General features: G+C 49.2%; 2 protein-coding genes across 3 annotated transcripts in view; one reads left to right on the top strand and one right to left on the bottom strand.

The window, feature by feature from the left end:
* PLG (plasminogen) overlaps nt 1-3,427 on the top strand; it is a 36,034-nt gene extending 32,607 nt beyond the window's left edge. For both annotated transcript variants that reach the window (XM_090280057.1, XM_090280056.1), the window contains exons 18-19: nt 2,230-2,375; nt 3,007-3,427. In XM_090280057.1, the coding sequence (XP_090136183.1) occupies nt 2,230-2,375; nt 3,007-3,168 (308 nt within the window). In that variant the 3' untranslated portion in view covers nt 3,169-3,427. The remainder of the gene's footprint in view (nt 1-2,229; nt 2,376-3,006) is intronic.
* Nucleotides 3,428-4,652: 1,225 nt separating this feature from the next.
* The window catches only part of SLC22A3 (solute carrier family 22 member 3), a 79,316-nt gene continuing 56,312 nt past the window's right edge, over nt 4,653-27,656 (bottom strand). Inside the window, exons 6-11 of the mRNA XM_090280055.1 lie at nt 17,951-18,048; nt 17,616-17,830; nt 11,608-11,716; nt 10,767-10,879; nt 8,692-8,791; nt 4,653-5,451 (exon numbers count right to left, since the gene is read on the bottom strand). Coding sequence (XP_090136181.1) covers nt 5,391-5,451; nt 8,692-8,791; nt 10,767-10,879; nt 11,608-11,716; nt 17,616-17,830; nt 17,951-18,048 — 696 coding nt within the window. The 3' untranslated portion in view covers nt 4,653-5,390. The remainder of the gene's footprint in view (nt 5,452-8,691; nt 8,792-10,766; nt 10,880-11,607; nt 11,717-17,615; nt 17,831-17,950; nt 18,049-27,656) is intronic.

Here is a 27,656-nt window from a genome sequence, read left to right as displayed (position 1 = left end):
CTGCTCGCACCACCACCGCCACCACCGTCGTCACTGTCACCAGCACCGACAGCCATCACAGAGCCTGTGGGCAGCTGAGCCCCGAGCCCCCCCCCCCCCACGCCCTTCTAAATGCCATCCTGCGCTGGGCTCGTGTGTCTCTGGGCAGACGACCCTCAGTGGGGTCCTTGGACCAGGAGGAGTCACGAAACTTGAGCCGGGTGGCTCCCCATGTTCTCCACGTCAGCAGTGAGGTCAGGCCGCTCAGTGCTCTCTCGGCCTCTTGGTGTGAGGTCAGCGCCCTCCTGCTGTCCCCTACTCTGTCTGCAGACTGTCCCCGCCTTGCGTATCCCAAAGCCGGTAAACCTGCGTCGGGCCCCCACCCGCAAGCACAGGCGCTCCCGGGGCCCTGCCACGGCTCCTGGGCCCGAGGTCGCTTCCGGCCCCAGAAGTGCCATCTCCACTGTGGCCACAGGGGGGCGGCCCGGCCGCACACAGCGTGAGCCCCCGGGGCCTGCAGGGGCTGTGCCGTCCGCGTGTGCGGGGCCGGCGTGCGCGGAAAGCAGGTGCAGGAGCAGGACCCCCGGGTGAATTCGTTTCTGAGGGCGCGGCTCGCTCCGCACGTCCACTCCACTCGGGACGCCCCGCGCAGAGCTCCTGCGGCGCGCGGCCGGGACGGGCCCTTCCCGATGGCAGCCCCGGCCCGCGCTCCTGCCCGCCCCAGACTGCGCTTGCTGAAGCCAGACCGGGACCCACGGGATCCCGGGTCTTTGGCGACGGGACGGCCCCCATCTCTTCGCCCCTCCATGCTCGCACAGCCGAGAATTTTGCAAACCCCTGGTGAGAGCTGGGCTTGCAAAACTGGAAAACGGGGCGATTTGGGAGGCGTCCCTGGGCGCGTCCACTTGGAAAAACTGCATTTTCTCTGGCGGTGCTGCCAGTGCTCCATTTCAATCTGCCCAAGTTAAAGGGAAGAAAAGCAGTTTTTCACCAAAAGAAAAATATATATGTGTGTATTTAAATACATACATACATATATATATAAATACACACTGAATAAAACAAGAAATGTAAATTTAAAAATGAGGACAATTTCCACCTCTTATATTAGAAAATATTTTAAAAATATTAAATACCCATTAGGATGCAGTGAAGTGACTTTTTTCCTAGTGACACTTTACACTGTCGTGGCCTTTCAGAAAATAAGTTGGCGATCTTTTGGGAGCCAGAAGTGTGTCTGCATAACTTATGGGAATTCGGACTTAAGGAAACAGTAAGGGACACGAGTAAGGCGTATGAACAACCATGTAGAACATTAGAAGCAGTGGCAGGAGCCAGTGAGCGCGGCAGTAAAGAATTTGGGCAACAACATCACGCAACCAGGTTCAAAGCCCAGCTTCACCACGCACTTGCCCGGTGACCCTGGACGAGCTACGGGCCCTGTGAGCCTCAGTTTCCTTAACCGGGCAACAGGCACACCAAACGTGATGTTTCAGAAGAGAACTAGCAGAAGGAGTCAGTAAGCCACACCACGGCCTGAGCTGGTGCCTGAAAAGGTGACTTCTCAGTAAATGACAGCTCTTCTTCTTTTTTAAGGGTCGTGGTAAAATACATATAACAAAATTTACTATTTTAACTATTTTGAAGCACACAATTCACTGGCATTCAGTGCATTTCCAGTGTTGTACAATCGAGACCACTATTTCCAGACAATTCTCCTCACCTCAAAGAGAAACCTCAACCCCATTACGCAGTCACTTCCCACTAAAATGATAATTATGAAGACTGCAACATGGTAACAAAATCCTTATTATATAATGTGGAGTGAAAAAATCAGGGTATGAAATTGTGCAATATGGTAGAAGTAAGTCAAAAAGCATCTAAAAAGCCTGAAGGAGAATATTTGAATTAGTAGCGATCGTATCTCTCAATCTCTCTTTGCAAAAAAAAAAAAAGTTCTTTATAGTGAAAAAAAAAAGAGAAAAGAAAGAAAAAAATAACAATACGAGCAAACCCCCACACCCCACATGGAAGACCAGGTTCTTAAATCCAGGACTCGGGAACATGAAATCTTATACAACGTTTATACTCTCAAGGGTCAAACAGAAAAAAAGAGTTGAGTCGTATTAGGAACTAACTCCTATCTAGTCTCCTGGGCAAACGAGATCTTCCATCACTACTCTGTTCTGGAACTTTCCTCGTGCACATGTCTGGCTCTGGTAACCGTGGCTTTCATCTTTGCGAACGCAGGCACGTACGGCGCCGGCCTCCTCAAGGAAGCAGAGCTGCCCGTGATCGAGAACAAGGTGTGCAATCGCTACGAGTACCTGAATGGGAGAGTCAAGTCCACGGAGCTCTGCGCGGGGCACTTGTCCGGAGGCGCTGACAGCTGCCAGGTAAGGAGAGAGCGGAGGTCAGTCATCCGGCGCTGGCCTGTCTTGGGCCTTTAGACATTTCAGCCCCAAAGCAGCAAATTCGGGAAGGGTCTGCCAACCAAAGGCCACAGTCTGCACATTGCCCAGAAGCTCTTTAAAAAGGTCTGTCCCTGAATGCTGACCCAGATCACCTAAGATGACTCTGTGGACCTTGAGTTCCAGGTGGGTTGTAAGGGAGTAGTCAGGTCCCACCTCTGCCACTGCCCACATGTGTTCCGGGAGTCCTGGTGGACGGGACTCGGGGGCAGCCTTCCCAGTAGGGAAGCAGGAGAAGGAACAGGAAAAGGCCCGCTGCTTCTCCTGCACAGCGGTTCCTGGGGTGACTCTGTAGGAGAGAAACTGTAAGGCAGGAGGGGCAGAGTACAGGGTTCCCAAGGAATTTTTTCCCCAGCAAACATTAGTTGGTGTGGTGGTGTTGAATACACTCCGCTAAGCACAGCAGATGTTCAAATAATAGGCGAATAAATTCCTTCCTGATTGGAGAGGGGTGTTCGAACGCTGAGAAAACGTGCCCTTGGCAAACAGAGGACAACCACCCCCTAGTAAAAGGATGGGGGTTTAACCCTCACATGGCCTTCCCTCCCTCTCACAGGGCGACAGTGGAGGGCCCCTGGTCTGCTTCGAGAAGGACAAATACATTTTACAAGGAGTCACTTCTTGGGGTCTTGGCTGCGCACGCCCCAACAAGCCTGGCGTCTACGTGCGTGTTTCGAGGTTTGTCACTTGGATTGAAGGAGTCATGAGAAATAATTAACTGGACGGGAGACCGAGGAAAGCATCAGCATGTCTAGATGCTGGAATACGGGGAGGGAACTTAGCTTGCTCAGAGAAATAATTGACAGTAATCACACCAAGACACTGCACTTAGCTACCATCTGCTGCCAAACCTCAACATTTTTTAGGATTGTGGATAAATCTGTCCTGTCCACAGACTGCTGGATTCTGTAACAATGAGGCAACAGACATAGAGATGACATTTGTTGAAAATAAACTCTGTACTTACTTTGACTTGATCTTTTTGATTTTCATTGGTTTCTGTTCTGTGTTCGTCCCACCCATGTTAACTAGTGTGACACTAACAGACGGGTGGTCTCACTGTCTCATAAGGAATAGTTGCACAGAGGACCTCGAAGACCGTGAGACCGTAGGACAGTCCTCACAGGTCACGCATATGTTTACCTCATCAGCGAAAGATAGCTTGACGTGTATCTTTAACGTCTTTATTTCCGGCCTGGAGATGAATCTTTTCCAAGCTGCAATATGTATGGGGAGTTGTGAGAACAAATTCTATTCTTGGGAGTGAAATCTGTTACTGACAGTCTCCCCGAGCCAAGCACTGGGGACAGCGGACAGAGAGCTGTATACCATGAAGTAAACCAGGCAATGGAAGTAAAATCACAAGACCTGCTAAGAGTCCAAATGTCATTCTGGGTCACATGTGCATCTAGGAATGATGCCAAGAGCCTGCAGGGGAACAGCAAACATATCTGGAAGGTGGGCCACGTGATTGCTGCCATGAACTGGCTGCCCAGGTGTGTAGCACCTGTGTTTTTCAGTGTCACGTAGCCAAAAGGAAGAGAAGGGGCAAACACTGATTTTTCTTGACAATTTAAAATCTTTATTGTTATCAGAACCAAAGTATCAACTCAAAATACAATTCAAAGGTGATAGTCTCAGTGAGCAGAGATCATCCTGCAGCAAAGAGAAATGCAAAGAAAGCCGATAAATTGAGGGTGAAGAAGGGCAAACCTTCAGAGAGCTGTGTGTATTTCATCGAGAGACAGAGCACTCACATCACTTCCGACATGCTTTGCGCAGGAAAGAGCTGCTTTTGCAATCAGGACACATGCTGCACGTGCCGTCAGGTGTTCACAGAGAAAGTGTCCCCCTATTGGCAAGACTCCCCTTCGATGCCCTTTTGCCTGTCTACACAGAACAAGTCATTAAAAAAAATTCTGCATAAGGTATATACTGAGTCAGAAAATACACCAAGCAAGGCATCTGAAGCAGACCCTCAGAAAAAGATAGTGTGTTCGTATTTAAGCTCCACATTTCAAAGTTCTCAGTAACAAAAAAGAAAGGCCAAATCCCTTATTTGTATCTATAAAGTCACTTATAGAGTTTCTGCTAATTCTTCTATGCACGGATGGAATTGACCTTTCTTTTAAATTAAGTTGTAAGCTACTTCCCCAAACAAGTGAAAAGTGTCAAGACTGAATGAGAATGGTCTATGGTTTTCACTCTTGACTGTGGGCACCGTGCAAGAACCGAACTCACAAATAGAAGATAAATATCCCTTTATGGTTAAAATATTACAACCCATGAAATGGTTCGCCATCCATGGATTTTGTTCAGTAAAGAACATGAGATTCTAGGTGTCCACCCATGAGGACCAAAACCATCCCGCATCATCTAGGGACCCAACCTGATTTTACAATAATCAGTTCCTCAGGTGGTTCAGATGATCCGTGCTTCTTTGTGGAACAAGACCTGAACCACCTGCAGCCCCGACGCTACAGGGGCTCCCAGAGCTCCCAGAGCTCCCGGCGAGTCGGGAAAGCAAAATCTCAGTCCCACGCGTCCCACGGTCCTCGTTATAGAATCGCCATATCTTTATCCTCCCGGGAATCTTCAGAACACTCATTCCAGAGCCTCGGTTCCTGGGTCAGATGTGATGACTTCAGTTCTGCACACTTTTCCTACATTCCTAACGGAGCTGTCGTGAGAATAGGCAGGGGGCTTGTCTTGTCTCTGTAACCGATGGGTTGGAGACACCGTTCTGCGGTCAGAGGAAAACCTCTTATCCCACAGTACATTAAACATACTCTGAATAGCTTGAATGTCTCTGTAAAGTATTAAAAACCAGTTGGAGCTGCACCGTGTAACGCCACCGGAGTAGACACACGCGTCTGCAAGGCACGCCGGGTCCCCGGGGTTGGCCCCCATGGCTCCTCCCTTCCATCTTCGGCAGGGGCCTCAAAGGTGAGAGCTGGAGACCGGGGCTTTCTTTTTCCGGCCACATTTATAGGAATATGGACTGACAAGACAAAGGAGAGAAGAGAGAGTCCTCATTAGAGACTAAAGCACTGGTCAGGAGACAGTCTTCTTGGCACTCACCCAGTCGCGGTTGCTTTGGATCAACGCTCACGCAGGACTTCCCATAAACCCCAGCTCAGGGGTAACCGGGACAGCGGTGTCCGGGCTTGGGGCTCCCCTGCTTCCGCCCCTCACCCAGCATGGACGCTCCTCAGGGTGCTCCACGGAGGAGCAGACGCTCTGAAAATGAGCTGATGGTGTGAACAGCAACAGTAAAAGCAGCCCAAATGGTAGAATGATTAAGAGCAGTTTTAGAGGAAAAGGCCATCGGGTGTCAGTACTTTGGTGCAAAGCAGCGTTTTTCCAGAGTAAACAGCTTGTGGAATGCAACTCAAGGGCTTCACTTACAAAACCGTAACTCATGCGTTCACCAGATTCTTTCCGAGGGCAGGGACTAGCCCCATGAATAACTTATCAGATTGTTCGTTGTTACAAAAGTTACAGAGGAAAAGAGGAGAAATCATTTGTGCGCTTGCATTTCTGTTGGTATCGACCTGGCTGTCACCATTCCGTCTGGACGCTGACCCCCCTGCACACCACCCACATGCCCCTCCTGTCTCCAGGGGGCCCGCCCTCCCGAAGGCTTCACTCCGATCGTAAAGGCTAACTTGGCAGCAGAGTCCCGAGCTCACATCACCTCCGTGCCCTCCGCTTTCCCCTGAGGGGCTTGAGAGCCTGACCCCTGGCGGGTGTGGGGACCACGAACGAGGGTGTCACTCTCTCGCTGTGGAAACAAGCAGGGGAACCAGGGGGAAGCGGTCTCCTGGGCACCGAGACCCCCAGACCGGGGATGAGTCCCAAAGCCCGAACCACACATAGCCCCGTGCCACCACAGGCAGCGCCCGCTCCTGACCTGCGACCCTGCAGTCCTGGCCAGGCCCTTCTCCCGGGTGACGGCCCTGAAACACATCAGCCCGCGAGAAGTTGCCCCGACCGTCTGCGCCGCTCATTGTACAAGGGTCGTATTCCTGCTCTCGCCGTTCCCCACGGCTCCACTTCAGCTTCTGGAAAGCTCTCCTGTCTCTTGGTCTTCTAGCAGCACTGCTGGGATTGCGGTGACAGGACTGGACGCCCCCCACCCTGGCCTGGCCCCGGACCCTGACTCCAACCAAGACGTTGTGACGGTGGAATCGGCAGGGCTGGGTTTCTGCTTTCTGGGTGCAGCAAGGCCTTCCCGTGGGGTAACACTCGAGGGGCCTTCACACCGTTTTAATATCTTTTTCAATTTCTTTTCCTAATTTTCGTTTATAAGATGCCAGGGTTTGAGGACACTGTCCCACCTCACCCCAAATTCCCGGGAGCATCATTCCAGGGGGAGGTGGCAACAGAACTTTGGGTGAGGAATAACCAGGTCCCCGGCACTTCCAAACAAGCGGAAGAACTGTCCGGGTCACTTCACGGGACAGACGTGCACCTGTCCTCTGATAGGCTGGCAGTCAGCCTCCAGGACCGGGGCTGGTGGTTCGGTTCTGAGTGAGCCTTCCTTAGGAACATTCTGAGATGGCTAATTAATCTTATATTTCAAAATAGCATCAAGAAACAGGACGGTGAAATCACAGCATACGTTTTAAAGGTCTGGGACCACACTCGTGAGACACTTAGCAAGGGTGGTCTGCCTCTGCGGAGGGGGACAGTCCCTCATTACAAGAGGCAATAAAGAGAGAAATGTCCAGTCCTACCACGGGGATACTCGCTATTTCGGAAATTCATAATCAAGCAGAATGCAGCATGAAATAACGAAACTACGCAAAACCACGGAGTCGCACCGGAGCACGGGCGAGTGTCCGCCCCAGACCCGGCATGTAAAGCTGGGGGAATCTTTCCGAGTGTCGGTGTCTTAGTACATTAAAAAGCGAGGATGAGAACTCCTATCGCCCCGGATCCTTGCGTTCTCCGTAAAATGCCATATGCGAAACCATCCGTCACACAGGCGCCTGAAAATGTGTAGCTGCTCTCTTCCCAACATGCAAGCGAAGAAAAACTGACATGAAGTTACTAACATTTCAGTCTTTTCATAAACATTTCTGATACGTTTGTTTAAAATGTAGCAAGCTGTACCCTTTGTTTCCAGGTCACTATTTAAAAGAAGGGTGATTTTTATTTTTAAAGTTAGCTGTTCCATTACTTTAAAAAATGACACAGATAATACAAGACAAAGTGTTGTCGTTTTTTTTAAGTTGAACAATACGGAAGTCTGCAGGGCATAACAGGGACCCCTTGCCTTCTGCACCCCTCTTCCCAGCCCACCTCTGTCCCCACAGCGTATATAACATTATTTTAGATGTTTTCCTGTACACTTCCGTATTCGTAACCTCTCTTTCTGACTTTTGATTATGAAGGATTTCCAACACAGAAAATGAGAACTGGTGTGTTTCATATTTATATATTGGTTAAATATTAACTTTCCCTGTACATCATTTAGACACACTTCTCCAAAACTCTTTCTCTCTCATTCCCTTAGTTGCTTTTTAAATTTTTTACTTATTTTTATTTTTTATTTTTCAATCACAGTTCACATGTGACGGTATTTTGTCTTCACTTTAAGTGTCCGGCATAGTGGCTAGACAACCATATACTTTACAAAGTGTCCCCCTGACATTCCCTGCGCCCTCACTCCTTTCTGTCTGTCTCTCCCATCAATTGTCTACCTACCTATGTATCTCTTGTCTTTCTTCCCATGTAGCTACAGAGCGAAATGTCTATTGGTTTTATTTTTTAATAAATACTGTAACGCATTGTTTGGTGCCTTTTCCCTTTGTAATTAACCTTGTAAATCTCCCCATTTCATTCCATATAGACATATCTTAATTCCTTTCATCTCTGTATAGTAATCCATATTATAGCTATATTATTTTTTATAATGATTTACCTACTGATACACGTTTAACTTATTTCTACTTTGTCAAATCATCAGGCCCTTTTCTTCAGACTGCTTCTGAGTTTTAACACCTTACTTAGAAATGTTTCCCTCTTCATAACCACCTTTTAAAAAATACACATTCTCTTTCAGCTTTTTCTTTTCACATGAACCTCTTACAGCCACTTTGAATTTTTGCTTGGGACGCGAGAGAGGAATTCAATACATCTTCCCCCCACGGACATTTCCTTGTCTCACTGCCGGCCCTTCCCCATGGTTTGGAATGCGGCTTTTATTTAGGAGGTGCTGAATTTCATACGATACCTGCCAAGTTTTTCTACGTCATCCACTGTCTCAGGCAAGGCAATGCCCTTGGTTTCAGGCAACAGCATCACGAGGCCACCGCAGACCGATGCCAGGATTCCTGCAGAACAGGCAGGGCATCAGCGCCAGGGACGCACGGCGGCCCTCCTCCCTCCGCTCGCTCTGGAGGCAGCCGGCTCACCCGCCTCCGCCCAACCTCGGTGGCGGCAGCCCCCTGGGGACCCCAGCCAACCTGCAGTTCTCCTCTGCCGCCATTTCTTCTCCCTCCTCACACCCCGTGCAGTCCCATCACCCACGGCCTCTGGGCGGACATTCATTCATGCACACACTGAACAATTTTCTACTGCGTGCCTACTAAGTGCCAAGCACTCAGAGAAGCCCTCGTCGCCTACTTCACGGGGACGTAGAAGCCACCAGAGAGGAGTCCCCTCGGTGTCCTTTTACCAACACTAGAACATCACTGCTTCCCCTCCCTCCCTCTCCTCCCTCTGCCGTTGCCACTGTGGGACTCGTCCCTTCTGACTGAGGTCAGGGTCTCGGAGTCTCTTAGGATCCCCACTAGGGCAATTGACCCTCGCCGGTACCTCTGGCCCATCGGTGGAGGCGCCAAAACATATAATCTTTCAGGACCTTCTGTCAGCCTCACGTCCCCACTTACCTTCCTCCCTTTTGCTGCTCTTCAAAGTCAAAATCCCTAAAACCCTGTCCTCTACTATTTTCTCCACATCGTATCTTCATGGTGTGCTGGTCAGTGTTTACCAACCAGCTCTCCAGACAAGAAAGCCCTGATGTGTAGTGTCTGCCCATTTCCATGGTGTAAATACCACCCCCCTCCCCCACAGGGACGCTTCAAATTCCCAACGTGACATCGCTGAACGAGGCCCTGGGAAGGGAGGTGAGTAGCACATGTTCTATGGAATTTCCACCATGAAGACGCAAACACATAAATAACCTCAGGAACACAGATAACAGTAAATGTAAAGGAATGAGGAACTGACGAGGGTTGAGTCTGTGCTATCTGTTTTTAGAATGTTTTATATTCTCTGATTTTTGACCATGGCTGTGTTGGACCAATGGCCTCGTCTGCAAAGGCAGGGCCCTCATTCCAGCACCGGCGCTGCGCTTGCCCGGCCACTAGCTGGAAGCGCTGTGCTCTGAGACCACGCCGTCTCGGCTGAACTCTGCCTTTTCGTGCTGGCTACAGAATCAACGCTGGCTTCAGGAGCCGATCCCATGACATAACTTGAAATGTTCTTTTACCGATTTCACTGGTGTCACCTGGCGAGCAGCTGGCTGTACTGTCCCTAGCTCTGTTCGGCTCTATGCATTACTCAGCAGGTGTGGGTCCTCGTGGACTTAGTTTTTTCGTTGTAATTGGAGCTGTTGAGCAATGAATGGAAGAGGAAATAGAGGCGGAGGAAAGTTAGCCAAGGTAGGGCCAACCTGTATCCTCTCCTGCTCAGAAGGGCAGAGGGCGGTGTGAGTTCCAGGCAGAAAGGTGGGACAGCCCGTGAGAAGCACGGGACTGACTTACCTTAAGGTCCCTCCCAATGCTACAATTCTGTCCCTTCATGGGTGCTAGGAAGATTGGAGGGAGACAGGAGGGGGAGAACTTGGGGGGCACCCAAGAGGTTATGTTAGATGTGAGAGGGGTCTGTGCCCCCTGCCCTTTCAGCATTGCGTGGTTAGCATCAGAGCCAATGAAGATGCGATATTGACAGATATGGAACATTTAGTAATGTAATGAGATTTTAGGCTTCTTTTAAACAGACTGAAGGTCTACTTTGGTCTCATGACAGTTATTGGCATTTAATTATTCCCAATATCATAGAAGAGTTTGTAGTATTTCACTCAGAACCTAAACAAAGAAAGCTATTGAACACTATTCTTCACAGCCCTTTATTTATTGTAAATTTAAATCATTTAGGGTGTCCCATGTCGCTGTAATCAGAGTGGCTCCTCAAAACTGAAACAGCTATCCTAAGAATATTAAGCGCAGATCATTAACATAAAGCCTAAGGCTGCAGAGAATGCAGATGAACGCATTTAAGAACAGGAGGTCAAATGATTCTTACCGAAGATGATAAGAGGTAGTTCTAGCCAAATGGCCGCTAGCCGGAAGAGCAGAAACGGGGCGATGATCCCCCCAAAGTCACATAATCCTGAGCAGAGCGAAACTCCAAAGTTTCTGTAGACAAAAAAATGTTTTAAATGAAAAAATATTTAAATAAGTTGGAGACAAGCAAAATATTCAGACACATAAGCAACAAAGGAACTGTGACCGTGTTTCCCATTTCTATGGTTTTGAACTTAGAAAGCAACCACTCTGTCCGTAAGCAGACCATTTCCATTTGGCACCGCCGCCCCACCTGTGGGTAAGCGCCATGTTCCATGAGGTTGCTGAGCAGGGGCGCAGCCGGGTGGGAAGCGGCTCTGTGACACTCACGTGCTGCCTTGGCACCTAGCTAGATCATGCCGTGAACTTCCTCCGGGACGGGAGGCTAATGTGCACTGGCACTTGTGTGCCATCGCTGTCTGTCCTGCAGTAATTGGCTGGCCACAGCAATAAGATGTGGCATGAGGTCCAAACAGAGGTGGCAGCCTTTAAACAGGTGACGCCGATAAAGAGAGATCGAACCCACATCAAAGCCTGTGCACACGAACCAGGTTCTCTGATTCCAAGTCTGGTGCCTTTTCACAAAACCACGGCTGTGTATGAAGATATTGGCAGGAGAAACACCCTGTCCCCAAGTGTGGAAGACAGCAAGACACAAAGCAGCCACAGCGCAAAGCATGTCGTCTTCCCGGCTGGATTCAGCCCGAGTTAACACCTCGTCAAGCTTAGGAGACTATTTCATGATTTTTAAGTCAATTCAAAACACATAGGAGAAACCAAAACATTTATATTGGAATTACCGTAACGTCGTCGGGTACAATTCGGAATTTACCAAATAAACAATTTCAAAGGCCATGGTTATGCCTAGCCTTCCCAAGGTAGCGACCGTGGTCCTCAGCCATGCCCTTCCTGAAAACACAAAGTTTGGAAGGCGTGAGTTAGGGGTGTGCTTTTGGTAGTTTTATAAAACCGTGAGAGCTATTTGCTTCGTGTCCTCTCAGCCCTGCGTCTTGGCTCATTTTTAGCACAAAGGAGCAATACCGTCTAATGTCGCAGCCAGATTTCAGCAGCGGTAACCCCCGCTGGCATGGCGGCCCAGATTTCAGCCTGCTGACCGCACGTCTGCGCAGGGTGGGGTCTCAGCAATGCAACCCGGGAACCATCTGTTGTGCGGCCACAACCCCAAAACTACGTTCCAAGCAGGGTCTTCCTGAGAGGGCCTGGCCACGCTGGCCTTGCACGCCTGAAAAGCCACCACGGTCTGGTGCCCGTTTGTTCTTTCTGTTCACACTCCTTACTGAGGACACACAGGAGAGCCGTCCCCAACAGACCAGGACTGGCCTGACACAAAGCTGCCTTCTGCGTCGAGAGAGCGGCAAGGCTCCGAGGACTGGGACCTTCGGAAAGGGGCATCTGTGCCAGCCTTATCTCTAGGTTTGTCACCCATTGTCTTCGTCCCTTCCTCCTCAATCTCGCTACTTTCCCCAAGAAATGACCCAGAAGAGCCAGATTCTCAAATACGAGTTGATTCAGTCACGCACAGAAACTGATGTAGCACCCCCTCCGGTTGTATGAAGGAACTCTCCCGTGAGAGGCGCCAAGTGTTCTTTGTGAAATATTTTCCTCCCTCTGCATTTTTAGAGAAGGAGTAAGCCATTCTTGTCCTAAAAGGTCAGTGCTCCGGGTTCCGTGAGTCGTGCGGTCTCTGGACCCCTCTGGTGGCGTCGGGGCGAGCGAGGGCGCCCCCACGCCCGGCGTGTCTGACTCTCAGCTTTGAAAACAAAGCCTCTCCCTGTGATCGTCATACTGATCTGTGCTCACCCCGCACTAAAGGGTCCTTTCGTCTCCTGGAACGACTGCCCTTGCCTGAATGCATAGTTTTTTAGCAGAAATGTACGCGTGGATGAGGAGGAGAAAGGAAGAGAATTAGGTTCAGGAGGTCGATGCATGTTCTCTCTAAAGAGAACAAATGGAAGAAGCCAAGCCTGCCACGTACAACAGCTGTCGTCTAGGAGAGCAAGCAGGTACGAAGATGGTTCAGGAGTGCCGGTCACCGTGGGGAGGACCCCAGTCGTTAGGGCTAGACAGCAGACTGGCCGAGGCCAGCCTGGTGCACTTGACGTTCTTCCCGGGTACGGTCGCCTGAAGCTGTCCCACTCCCAGCTGCGTCGGGGCGTGGGGAACGGCAGGGCTGTGCTGGTGCGCTGTGCACCAAACGGTCCAGTCAGCGTGGGTTTTCCTTAGGCGCCACTTTTTTCATGAGAGCCAAGGAGGGGGACCAGGAAATGCTCCCACCCCTTCCTTGCGTGAGCAGGTGGTTCATTGCCAGGTGCTGGGGAACGGAATGTGGGAGCCGGTGCCCAGATTCCCTGGGCCCCAGCCCAGATGGGCAACCCCCCACTGCTCTCAGGCTGCAGGGAAGAATGCTGTCTGCTAATGTGTCAATAACTGCATTACCCAGGATAGTTCTTAAACTATAGGCTTTTGCTACCGAATCAAGACCGCTCTCTGAGTCCCATTGACAACTTCAATGACAAATTAAGTTTACAGCTGAGGCTAGGACAGTTTGCTGGAAAGAACCAGCAAAAGTCAAATTAAAGCACGCACGCGCACGCGCGCGCACACACACACACACACACACACACACAAAAATACATCCTGTCGATTCAGAAATTGTTCCAAAAACACTACCAAGTTGGCACCCTGGAGGAGATACGGTTAATGCTCCATGGTGACCTTAAACGGAAGGACCCTCCTCTCACGCCAAGCTGTACAGGCCAGTATTGAACTGCCCCTACACAGGACAGAGACTGTCCTGAATCATGTACCAGAAGTCGTGAAGCGAAAACAATGTATCAGAAAGTACAGCTGATGTGTGCACGTTATCCAAACACTCTTGGCCATCCCAGTACTGTGCTAAATCCACGGCCAAGTGGCAATAGACGTCTTGTGATAACAATGACCCCAAGAAACACAAGGCACTTTAAAAATGAGTCCTGAAGCTAAAACCATGTTCCACAGAGTCATGAGGACTCTGAGAAGGAGGGTCCCTCTGAATGGGGGTTTGGTCAAGCTTCTAGAGGTTACTGGGAGTAAAAGCTCGATTTTTGAAGGGAAAAATGCATGATTTTAAACAAACACAATTTTGTGCCTCCTCTGAATGTACCATCTGTTTTGAGTTCTGAAATAAAATTTAGTGAAACTTCCTAACAGAGACACATAAATTAAGATACGTGGACTGACTTTTCATTTAAAGAGAAATAAAAGTAAAAAAGACTACCCCAAACCGCTAGGTTTGCAGCCACCCTTAATAAAGTCAAATTAAAGATGGCAGATGAGGGTCGGGAAAGCAAACTCTGTGGTTTTCAGACTTTAGAGGTTAAAAAAATGTGGGTCTAAAGCAGGGAACCCTAGTTGGAGGCTACGCACAGGCAGAAAACTGTTTCTTTTGCCCCACTTCCATTCTTCAGACCCTGATGAGCTGCGTGCCGCGGCGGGAAAGCTGGTTAGACTGTTTTCTGGAGGTGACCGTAGAGTTGATTTCTCTAAAAGGCTACCTGGCATTCTCCTTTGATGACATCAGGAGGGACTGAGAGGAAAGCCTTTCTAACATTCATGGAAAAGTCCCAGCAACCACGTCAAAAAGCTCTTGACATGGACAGAAGGACTGTCAACTCTACGGAGCATCACGGATTTGAAACTTGCTCTTCTCAAGCATGACTATAAAAGCAGTTGAACTCGCAGAGCATATATATTACCTGTGTCCAAAATAGGAGCAATTGGTTTTCGACCTTGCTACGAACAATTCTAAAGCCTAAAAAGGGAAATTACATCAACAAGAGAAAACCGATCATACTAAACAAATGCCTTATATTTTCCCATGTATGAAAGTGTTCTCCACAAAGTGGATTTAATCCCACACTCTTCGCAATGTCCACACTGGTTTGCGCAACTGGCCTGGCCTGCTTTCTGGGGTCATGCTGAAGGCAGCACCCCTTAAAGCCATTTTGAGCTGATAGGCTGCGCTCCATCACCAATCTTTCTCCCCACTTTCCCGATTTCACATGCAACGACTACTCAATTCTTATTCCGCAGGGGGTGGAGCACACAAGACCGCGTCTTAGGGAGCTCCATTTTTAAATTAAACCTCAAACCAAAATAAAACAAAATGAAAGCAGGGGTCTCCAGTGTTCCCAATTTGCCCCCTTCCACTTAACCCGCACTTAAGCCCCGAGAACAGGAATTATGTCTGTCCTGTTCACAGTTCACCCATCAACCCTGGTGTAGTGGTTACAGTTAATAGGGGCTAAATAAACACGTGCTGACCAATATCTCTTCTACAGACTCCCTGGCTCTTAGAACATGTTAATACCTCGATGCAGTGGCTTGAAGGGTGTCCCCCTCAGAAGGTGACCTTATTTGGAAGCAGGATCTTTGCAGACGTGAGAGTCAAGACAAGGACACAAAGAGAAGGTCACGTACAGACAGAGGCAGGGACTGGACGGATGTCAGCAACGCTGGTGACCACCCGGAGCTGGGAGGGGGGCCGAGAGGGGACCCAACACGGCCCTGTGACAGCGACGTGTTGGGTCTAGGCTCCGGGACGGCGAGAGAATACATTCCTGTTGTTTCAAGCCACCAGCTTGTGGCACTTTGTGCCTGCAACCCCAGGAAATAATACACGCCAGGAAAAGGAGAGAAAGGGACTGGTCAGTTCTGTTGATCACCAGCCGTGCCAATAAGACACAGGACTTGACATCTTCTTTCCCCCTTCTGTTCTAAAGATAGGCTGTTCTGTCATTTTATTTAAACAGGGTCTCTCTGAAGTGTGGGGACTTCATAAACTCATCTATATATGTCTGACTGTTTTGACTCCTACAGATTATCAAATCTTTCCTGGTCCTCAGAGGATTCTCAAGGGAAAAAAAATACAGCCTGCCTTGTGGTGACGCAAAGGACTCCCAGAGAACCCAGCTTTCCCGTCGCCCCTCATCTCACCCCCCGAACCCAGAAATGACGCACTTGCCCTGATTCACACTTTCCCCAGGAGTCTGACGGCTCCCTGAGTCCTTTGCACGCTCTGTGCAGTGGCAGAGGCCACCTGGGTTGTGTTCACTGTGCGTTCGGAGATACCAGCAACCTCCGCACCAGCCATCCGTTCCCCAAAAATCAAACCCAGAAATTCTCTGAAACCCCCTCTCCCATCCTGGCCCGACTGTCACTACCTCCGTCTGTGCCCTCGGCACCTCTCCCTCATTGCCAGTGTCCCAACTGCTGCAGCTACAGGAGGCCACATCCCCACCCCGCACCCCCACCTCCTCCCGAAGCTGACAAGACCCTAAGCAAGCTCCTGGCACGGTCTGGTCGCCACTGAGAGGTGACCCCCGCCCTCGCCTCGCCTCCGGGAAGCTTTGCCCGACTCCCCCGCAGATGAATCACTTCTCACCCCGCTTTACTTGGATTTTTCTGCTGCTTCTAAATCCTGTAACTACTTCTGCTATTTCGTTCATCACAGTGCGTTGTGAGAGTATTGCAATGTCTTGATCCCATACTAGGTTGGGAACTGGTCGAAGTCAAGAACCGTGTCTGTCCCTCTGTAACTTCTGTGTTGGTTTGGGGCTGGTGATGTGGCCGATGCTCGGGAAGTGCTTGCGCTCAGTCATGCTACCTCAGGTCGGATAGGTCAGGGCAGTCACAAGTTAATGGCATCACCACAAGCTAGATTTCACTCGGTCGCACACATGCATGAACCTAGACATGGAGAAATCAGAAGGGTCTACAGAACCAATCTCTTACTCTCAGAGTCTTTCCAGGATTAAGCAGATCATCAAGGGACAACACCACGGAAGTGTCCCCGGCACCAGGATTTTAATGCTGTGGAGAGCAGAACGAATAAAATGACATTGCTCCGATCAAGGTAGCATAAAGTAGATAAGACAAAGTGGAGTCACTCATGTCAACCAAGATGGCTTCCAGTCAGCCATGACACTTTGGCTCAAGAGGGAAACTGCTAAAGTCACTCTAGACACATCTGGCAGGGGGACACAGTTAAGCTATCTACCCACTTGGTCAGAACAGACACGTCTGGCCAGGAGACACAGCTGTCTGCCAATGTGGTCAGAACAACTATGTCTACAGAGTGGACCACCCAGAGATAGGCTCCTGGGAAAATCCCACACTTGGCATCAGGGGCGCCAAGACATTTATCAAAAGACCCAGAAGGATGGAGTATATCACTTTCAAGGTATAACTGAGGCAGGCTCCAGACCACTGCTGAGACAGCCGAGCCCCACACACCGGAGCGCTGCCCCACGCCACGCTGACCGCCCTTGGCTTCGGCCGCCAGAGGCTCGGCCCTGCTGGACTTGGACTTCACCTGCCCTGCTGCCCACCTGGCTCTGGAGATCCTTCCCTGCAAGACGCCGACACTCCTCTGCCCACCGCGCTGTCTCCCGGTCCTGCAGACTGAGCTTTGGTCCCCACTGGCTGCTGTGTGTGCGCGTTATAATTCTCTTAGATTGTTAGCGTGTGAGTAGGGTATTAATGCGTGTTGATGTTCTACTGAGAGCACCTGCATCAATAAAACACAGTTACTGTGTGTGACTCTTGTCTGTTCCTTGGTGCCGCGATGCTCAGCAGGCGGCCAGCTGAGCACCTGCCCGGCTGACTTACGGGAAAGACTGTCACGAACAGACACTCATGACAGGTGCAATGGTATATTTCCTAAGGACAAGCATTTCCCCATATGCTGGATAACTTAAGATTTTTCCAAGCTCTCCACTGCCACACCGAGTTGGAAGACACTTACCCTCAGGCAGGAAAGCCGTGACCAGGCACGCCACCCCGGCCACGATGTTGCTCGCTGCAAAGGGAAGACGCCGTCCAAACCGCTCAATGGTCAGGAGGATCAGAAGGGCTCCGGGCAGTTCCACGACCCCAGAGATAAAGAAGTCGATATAGAGGTTGCCTCCCACGATGCCCAGGCGCATGACCAGCCCTTGGTACACCACTGCGCTGGTGAACCTGTGGCGACAGCGAGAGACAGTGGAGAGCGAGTGAGAGGAGACTTCAGCCCGACCGGAGGGATGGGAGGGCGGCATAAATGTGGCACAAGCTTTTGAATCTGTCACAAGGCAAACTTACCAAGCAAACATAAGGATAAGGGTGCACGTCCTCATTTGGGGAGTTCTCACCAGATCTAAAAAGGATGGATTACTAACTTCCTCATCTGTAACAGTGATCTACACAAGAGAAGCAGATTTCAGTAGCAATATACAGCAAGAAACACCTGCACATATTACAGATTTGCAATTGACCGGCTTCAGAGCTACCAAATCGATGCCCTGATGGACCCGGGTGTTTACTATTACATCTTAAAACCTGAGGGAGAAAAGTGTGGCTCTCTAGCCTTTTTACCAGGTCAAGGTCACGGAGATGTGGTGGCTACACGGAGCAGCTCATCTTAGGATAATATCAGCACTACTGTTGGCTAAACTGCTTTGGGTAAACAAGGAAGAAAAGGGGTGTTCCAAAGTCAGATCTATTTGTACATCTATTAAGTTGGAGTAAATCAGCATAAAAAGTGGCCAAAGCAAGTGGAATCCAGACAAGGGTTGCTTAATCTATTCAGTCCTTAAACCTGATGTTGACAAGTACGACAGAGTAATGTTAAGTTCAGGGGAAAGCATGGCACCAAAGGTATCATTTTGCTTCTGTCCATCCGGTGTCCTTTTGATCCAGAAAAATTCAGCTCATTCCTTCTTGGCCATCCAAGAAGCTGGTCTTTCCTTTAATGCAATTAAATCACGGCTGGTATTTGCCACTTACGAATACAGTGCAATAGAACAAAGCTGAACAGCAAACCCTTCAAAACCACAGCTGCTTCCAAAGGAATCCTAACGTTGTCATTCCCTGAGTGACAGTCCCAATTTCACCTCCACAGGGAGATCTTTCCTAACCTCAGGTAGAACTAATGATGCCAATCTGTGCCTCTACTCACCAGACCCCTGTCCATGTGCCTGCTACCACATACCGCCTACTTCTCTCCCTTTATGAGCTCGGGACTGCACTGCAGCACCAGGCAAAGCACCTGAGTTTCAACCACTGTTGGGCTGATGACAGAATGTTGAAACCAGAGGACAGGTGCCCCAGCCATGTCGGGACCCAACAGCTGCCTGTTCAACTCAACTCCAGATCTGGCCCAGATTGAGTTGAAACCGGGGCAAATTTTCCCCAAGCCTTTGAGCCAAAAGTCCCTCCACCAGCCGTCACAGGAATGTGACTTCGAGTAAATTTCACATGGGTAGTTAGTGGTCAGTCAGCTATCCTGACCCTCACACTCAGTGGCCACCGAAGCTTGATACCTGCGGCCTACACTTGCTCCAGGGAAACTCAAGCACGCGCGCAAGAAGACTACAACACGAGCACCTTCAGATCACCTTCTTTTCCTAGTCTTTTCGAAATCGTATTTCTTCAATTGCAAGCCGTATTTTTCACATTTTCACATCTCTTAAATTGGAACATGTCCTACAGCAGCACTGATAAGGAAGCAACGTGTCATAGTTCAAATAGCACAGTTTTTCTTACTTAGTGACACATACAATGAGGATGTATCTTAAAATCAATAGCCTTAGAGTCAGTGAAACAAGACTGGCTTCCATGAAGACACTCAGGACATACTGCTCATTGGTTCTACCCTCCATTCTCTTCTTCTCCCTTTGCAAAACAGAATTCACTGAAATTTAGCTGGGCACACGGCTGCGTAGCTAACGCCACATCTTCTGGCCTCTCTTCCCACTACGGGTGGCCCTGTGACGAAGACCTCACCATGGAGGCGGCAGCCATGGGTATGAGTTCTGGGGCCCATCCTTTAAGAAGGAAATGGCTTGCTCTTCATTCACTGCCTTGCCCTTCCCAAAGGATCAAAGAAGGTGCAGGTGAAACAGCTTCACCCACGCGACCCGTCACCGGTGGTGGCGCAGAAACGAGGCGAACGGAACCCAGGTCCTGCGAGGTCTCACGGAGCAGAGCCGCCCGCCAGAGCTGGGCTCCTCACCCCTGGGTGCTCATGTGAGAGAGATACTTCCCTCTTTTCCGTCACTATATATTTTGGGTCCTGTTTCAGTTGCAAGGTGACCTGTACGTGACTTAGCAGTGCCCACTAAGCTGCTCCCTGAGCTAATCTCATGCACTGTAAGACCTCCCAGTGAAGGACTTTTAAAGTTACTGTCACCTTTGCTGCTTCGAAAAGGAGGCACAAATCCCAAAAGTGAAAGATAAGAATTTAGTCTCTTATCATGTGTTATTATATGGCTGGTTATCAAATGCTTTTCACAACTGGTTTCTATATGTTGCTTATATAAAAATGGCTAACTTCTATGGAGTAGATATTATTTGTTAGATTCTGGGCTATTTTATATGGATTATTTCATTGAACTTGCATCAAAATTCTGTGACATGAGTATAGTAGTCCCTCCCTTTCTGTGGTTTCCGTTTCTGCAGTTACAGCTACCTGAGGTCAACCACAGTCCGAACATAGTAAATAGAAAATTCCAGAAATAAATAATTCCTAAGTTTTAAATTGGTGCTGTTCTGAGTCGTATGATGACACCTTGCACCGTCCCACTGTCCCCCTTGGACATGAATCATCCCTTTGTCCGGAGTCCCCACCCTGTATACGCCCCCCACCCATTAGTCACTTCATGGCCATGTCAGTTATCAGATCAATAGCAGTGGAGCGGGGCTTGTGTTCAAGACACCTTTATTGGATTTAATAATGACCCCCAACTGTTTCTAAGTGATCAAAAAGCTGGGCATCCCTGGCCTTCATGTCAGCTCTCCCGGTGTCACTTTTCTCCCGATCAGACCTCTAGACTGGTTAAGTCACCGCGTGACCACAGGATTACGACATGATAGACTTTCACAAGCCAGTAGAGGTCTGATGGTCAAGCCCAGCGGCCAGCAAACTTCCTCTGGAAAGAGCCAGAGAGTGAGTACTTCTGGTGTTTTAGGCCATAAGGTCTCCGCTGGAACTACAGCTGACCTTTGAAAAATATGGGAGTTAGGGGTGCCCACCACTCACACATTCAAAATATCTGTGTACCACTCACATCAGCCCTGGACATATGTGGATTTCAAACGTGGATGAAAAACACAGTGGACCTATGAACATCTTCAGCCTACTTGTACACATGTAAGTGGACCCTAACAGTTCAAAACTGCGTTGTTCGGGGCCAACTTACTGAACTTTGCCCTTGTAGTGCGGCTGGGGTCCAATAAAACTTTGTTTACAAACCCAGGTGGCAAGCCCGGCCTGGCCCGCAGGCTGTAGAGTGCTGATCTCTGAACTAGGAGGTTAGTGCTGGAGGAGTTCATACAGGCGCTACTCTTATTTTTACCACAGAGAAAGAAGCTGAGGCACAGGAAATCTAAGTAGTTTACCTGACGAGGACCTGCAGAGGGTAAGATGACCCTGGAGGTTGATACCTAAGTCTGTATTGCTCACCATTATGCTATGCTGTGTGGGCCAAATACAGAGTATAATATTCATTTTATTTTTTAAAATATGTTTGTATCATTTTATTCATGGTTCTCACAGGGCAATGGAATGATGGTGGGTTTTACTTTCTTTTTTTGGGCTACAACTATTCTTTTAAAATTAAAATTTAAACCTACATAACTTCTACAACGAGGAAAAAAGCTCACTACTAAAGCAACGGATCCAAATTGGACACTGGTCTATTTTTTTGCTGATGACTCAGTATCTTCTACTTTCTCTTTCTTAACAGAACCCACACTGCACACAGACAGCCCCCCCAACAATTCACCAGTTCATCTTCTCAGGGGAGCTGACTATTTCCAGTTGTAGAGAGGCCTGATTATCTAAGGCTCTGTCCATCCTCTCTGCAGTGACTGGACGTGTGACCCATTCTGAAGCAGCAAGGAGTAGACATGCGACCCAATTTGAACCAATGAGAAATGAACACGGGACTCAATTTGAAACAATGAGAAATGGGCACGTGACCCAATTTAAGCCAATGAGGAAAGGGCTTCTGGGAAAGACTTGCATTGCCCTTAGTCAGAGATTCCTGAAGGAATCTTCTCTCTCTTTGTTCAGGGATTTAATGAGGAAATGGTGGGCTCGGATACATCTTAGCAGCCATCCTACACCCAGGAGACAACCAGTAAAAAGATGAAGCCACCCAGTCAGCAGAGTCGAGAGGAAGAAAACCACGGCTTGAGATTGTTAAGACCTGAGTTTGGTGAACTCAGAGCCCTTCTGTAACCCGAGAATTCTGGAGACACGAGCCAGGAAATGTGCTTATTGTCAAAGCCTGATTAAGCTGGGTTTCTGTCACTTGTGGCCAAACACAGAACGATCTGGAGAATTTAGTCCAGAACAATGCTTTTACTTTAATAACTCAATACTTTAGGCACAATAATTTTGTATTAGATAAAATAAGTGGTCCAGTACTCTAGTTCACTCAGTAAAAAACAGTTGGTATCAATCTCCATGTCAAACTCGGAAGACCTAAATCAAGCTGCCCCATGGCCGCTGCTCTGCCAAGGCACAAGCTGAATGCCTAAGGATACCCTCTACCAGCAGCATACGCAGCACTGGTGACTGCAGAACCAGTGCCGCCTGCCTAGTGAATGAAAGGATTAACAGTACTTCCAGCAAGTCAGAATTCTGCCAGCTCCAAAACAAATCCAGCTGGTCTGTGATTTACTAGCACGTTCCCCACAGTGACGCAGATACTCTGAAAGACGACCCACTTTACGGGTGTCCAAGGACCTCGAGAGGCTAGAAGCTGCATCTTGGATGGACTCCGGTAACGTCGGGTCGCGCCTGGGCAGGGACGGCTGCCGCTGGCAGTCTCTTACCACTTCCAGCCCTGAGTTTTGAAGCTGACCTCTGCTTATTTTCTGTCACCAAAGGGTTAGCAAATTTGGCCCAGTCGGAGTCAGAGACAAAAGAATGGAAAAGCTATTTCAAATTATTTCGTGTCCTTTAAGATTCATTCCTGAGATAGAATCTACACACACTAGAATGCAGCCACTTTAAGCAGACACTTGGATTAGCTGGGCAAATGCGCCGTTACATAACCACCGCCGGCATCGTGGCCTAGAACAGGTCCGTCACCCTAAAGAGTCTCCACTTGTCTCTTCCTAGTCCATCCCCTCCCCACCCCCATGGCCCACAGCCACCTTCCACCTGCTTTCTCTCATGACAGTTTTGCTTTTCTAGAATCCCACAGAAATGGACCGTACAGGATGCTGTCTTTAGAGTCTAGCATGACATTGCACTTCATCACGCATTTATGTCACCTGAGTGGTGTGTGCCCGCGCTAACGTGGAGCAAAGGAAGATGGGAAGTGCTTTTGGGAACATTTGTCTGTTCGGAGGCTTGTTGCTCAGCAATGCCGCTCAGAAAAGGCACTGCTTAGGGTTCAAGTGCACGTGGCAGCTTCCTTTTATGGATCCACTGAGCCGACTTCTATTTGCTCTCTCTGTCTCTTGGCACTCAATTCTGCCAAGGCTTTTGTTTTAGGTCAACAATAACATTCCCTATGTTAAAAAGAGTACTTGATTCATCTTGCCTTGATTAATCAATCTGTTTACAATTCTTCCCGGTGCCTGTCTGAAACAGTTCTTCAAGTGGACATTTTAATTTAAGTTGTCAAGGAAGAGAAAGACATTATAAATAGCAATCTGTTACAAATATGGTGTTCAGAGCGCTCTGATGGGGATAGGTTTCTGGAGAAGAAAGATAACCCACCGAGGTCAGGCCAGAGGCACAATATCTCACTCAGATCTCTCTCTCTTTTTTTTTTTTTTTTACTTTAAAATTTTTAATTGAATTTGTTGGGGTGATGTTGGTTAATAAAATTATAAAGGCTTCAAGAGTACAATTCTATAACACATCAACTGTATATTGTAGTGTGTGTTCACCACCCCAAGTCAGGTCTCCTTCATCACCACCTATCCCCCCTTTACCCTCTTCTACCTCCTCCCCATCCCCCTTCCCTCTGGCAATCACCATACTGTCACCCGAGTCTTTGAGTTTGTTTTTCTGCTCAATCTCTTCCCCTTTTTCACCCAACCCCCCCCCCCAACCTGCCCATGCTCGGCAGCTGTCAGCCTGTCCTCTGTGTCCATGAGTCTGCGTCTTAACTCCATGAGCCTTAGTTCTCTTATCAGTAGCAGGCGGTGCTAACATTCAGCTTATTAGGATGTTAGAGATCCAATCAGATAACCCCTGTGCAAAAGGAAAGAGTGTGACTGACCAGCGAGGCCCTCCATGGGCAGGGGTGGGGGAGGAGAGTCCAGGGGTCTGCACGTCCAGCCTTGAAGTCCTACCTGGCTGTTCCCAATAGGCGTATTCTTCATCCATCCCACATTGGAGACACTAATGAGAGGGACAATTTGCCTGTCCTCCAGTCTACTCGGGGGTTCACTTAGTATAGGGGGTCTTCACCCGTTCCCTATAGGCTCTGTTCTCTAGAAGTTTTCTAATCTCTAAGAAGTCCGTGTAAATAAAATATTAACTGAGGATTTGGGGCTCACTGATTTGGAGGAGCAGCAGCCCCTTCAGAGTTAGACACCCCCGAGTCTTTCACAAAAGCATGGCGAGCCAGAGGATGGGGACAGGGCCAGAATTACACAGGGACTGCTGTGGCAGACCCAGGTCCCCAAGCCCACCTCCTCTTGGCCAGATGAGAGCCAGTACCGGTAGGCTCGGGAGGAAGCATCTGACACCAGCGAGCTTTGGCCAGCTTCAAGGTGGCAATAGTGCCTGTCATCCATAAAAAAAGAAGTCACCAAGTCACCCATAGTGCTTCGGGAATTTCCACAAACCTCCTCAAACTTTAAAACAGGAGTAGATAAAATATGTACCATATAATAGAAATAACCATATCAAAATTATCATTAATATTTGAGGCCTATTAAAGTAGTTAAAAATAAGTTCGGTCACCTAGACTACTGCCGTCCAATAAAAACATAGTGTAAGTCACTCACGTGTGTTAATTTAAATGTTCTAGAAGTCATTTAAAAAAAAAAAGGTTGAAAACAGTCTAAATTTTAATGTTTCATTTAACCCAGTCTATCCATGATATTATCATGTCAACATGTAACCCATATTAGATTATTTCTACGACGGCTTCTGTGCTTTAGGTCACAGCGAATCTTTGAAATGCGTGAGCGGTTAACGCTCACGTCACAGCTCAGCTCTGACGGCCCCATTTTCTGGCTCTAAGGCTGCACGTAGCTACTGTATTGGACAGAGGGGTGTGCTGACCTTGGGCCCAGCCAGCTCTTCCGTTAGGATGGAGTCTCCCGCCTCCCCTGCGTGGCAGGGCACGCTGCCCAGAACAGCAAGAGGGCCTCTCCCTGTTGGTCCCAGGAGGGCCCCAAGTGCAGCCTCAATATCAGCAAAGGTTAACGGGTTGCAGCTGTGGATCATGTGTTGGAACATTCGTTTCTCAAAAACAAATCTGAGAAGGACTGGGGCAGTGTCGGGGAGAGGTGGTAAAACAGAAGAAAGGAGGAAGGAAATGCATTCTGAGTTCTAAAGCTCTCACCCTGAAGACCCGGAACTTGGCGGGGAAACACAAAAATCTCATGTGAACGGATCGAATGAAACATGGCCTTGAACTCCCTGCAAGCACCGGCCAAGGTCAGTGCTCATCAGCAGAACAGAAAAGTTCTAAATATCACACTTGAGAGAAAGCCCAGCGTCTTAACTACAGTGACATGTTCAGATAAACAGAACTGTGAGTTCTGTGCATAGTCGAGAATGTGTCAGTTACTGGTCACCCAGGATCTTTTAGAAGAGTGGGGAAGAGCTAGAGCGCGCGAATTAAAGCAAAAATCGGACAGATCACAAACCAAAACCAAAACCTCATACAGGTACCCCCTGCTTTCTGAAAGTTCACTTTATCCCACTTGGCTTTCACGAGAAACCAACATGAGTACCTGTTGGCGCTAACCTCAAGAAACCCGGAGAGGATTTTCACTGTTACGAGAGAAGGTGAAAAGAGAAAACAGCGTTCAGGGTCTGTTTCGCATGAGCCCCGACAGAGGCCGCATGCACCCCGCAGAGAGGGCCCCCGCACTCCTGCCCAGGGAACCACACAGCGCTCGGCCTGAAGCCCCCGCGCTGGAACTGCATCTGGGAGCATCGGGGCTTCGTCTCCATTGATTTTGTGCCTCTGATAGCAAGACATGTCCTAAGGCGATGGCTTTGCTGTGCACCATTTCAGCTTACAGAAGGTTTCACGGAGCTGCCCAGTGTGCAGACAGTGGGGAGACCTATGCTCCCAGGCACCAAATCCTTATCCCCGCTCCCTTGCCGTCTCCTGAATGCTTCCAAAGGATTTCAGTAGGAACACAGTCTTTGACTTGGGGATGACAGACCATGAGCTCTTGAGGTGGTCTTCCTCCCCACTGGCTGGGGGATGTCCCTCCCACCCCCGGGTCCTGTTAGTGGTGTCTTTTCTAGGCATTCAGGTGCCTGCAGGCTCCCAGTAAGTGATGTCTTCACCCAGTTAGTTCCTGGCAGGGGGCTTTCTGCCTGGGCCTGGGAGAGCTGGCAGTCCTCTCTGGACAGGTCAGCACAGCCAGGCCACATCAGCCAAGTGCCCAGGGCCATGTGAGGGTGAGTGCAGGACAGTATTCTCACAGAGCCTGCAGGCTGGGGCCAGCTGCCGCTGGTGTTCCTGCCAGTCTTGTCAGGGCACAGGGTTCCTCTTCTCCTTCCCATCCTACTGGGGTCTCGGCTAGTCCCGGCCTAGCCCCCCCGGCACGCCTTACCAGCTAGGTTCACAGGCATCTCCCTCTTCAGGGTGTTCCACCTAAACCCCTGTCCCGAGCTGGCCCCAGGCTGCAGGCCATGCATGGAGAGGCCCGGCCAGCCTCAGGCCCTCCGACTCCACGTGCTTCCCGCGGGCTTTATTCCCATGGGCACGGTCTTCCTCCCGCTCCCAGACCGCCTGGAAGTGTGACCTCTGCCTGGGAAATGGGTCTTCACTTTGTTTTCCATAAGAACTCTAAATAGTTTATGTTTTGATCAACGTATTATTCATTTTTTACCAGGCATAAAGGCAAAACTTCTGGGCAATTGTAATTCGAATTGAAAAGCATTTATCTTCCTAAGTCGGTGTTTTGCAAACTGAAACCTGTATTCTCAATCATCTTTTTCCTCATAAAAGAGATCCGTGATGGTACTCATCAGCCCTGTCTGCCAAGTATTTTTCGTTCCCCACCTCCCTCCCCACCCCATTACGGGGCATGACAGGATTGCACTTCTTATCCCCTGGTGACTGGGTGGGTCCGACTCCCCAAATCTGCCAGGAAGTTGTGAGCATTTAATTGCTGCAGCAAGACCCTTGGAACGCTCCCTGGTCTGCAGTGGCCCAGGCGTTGGTGGCGAAGACAGCCAGGATTAAAGTGAGGAGGCTCTGACGCTAAGGGGAGCCTTGTCCCCAACCCATGTGGCACAGACGAGAGTTAATCCTTCGTTGTTTCAAGCCACCAAGATTTTGGTAGTATTTGTTACGCACACCACACACCCTAGCGCAGCGGTTCTCAACCTGTGGGTCGCGACCCCTTTGGGGGCCGAACGACCCTTTCACAGGGGTCGCCTAAGACCATCGGAAAACACATATATAATTACATATTGTTTTTGTGATTAATCACTATGCTTTAATTATGGTTGGGGGTCACCACAACATGAGGAACTGTATTAAAGGGTCACGGCATGAGGAAGGTTGAGAACTACTGCCCTAGCGTATCCTCAGTGATAAAAATCCTGTAGATTTCTCAAGTTTACTTAAAAGCCCTCTAGTCT

The sequence above is a fragment of the Furipterus horrens genome, unplaced genomic scaffold (genome assembly GCF_987537825.1).
Source record: "Furipterus horrens unplaced genomic scaffold, mFurHor1.1.pri manual_scaffold_6, whole genome shotgun sequence".
NCBI classification, from domain to species: Eukaryota; Metazoa; Chordata; class Mammalia; order Chiroptera; family Furipteridae; genus Furipterus; species Furipterus horrens.
The sequence above is the reverse complement of the archived record's forward strand: the minus strand, read 5'-3'. Positions and strand labels throughout refer to the sequence as shown.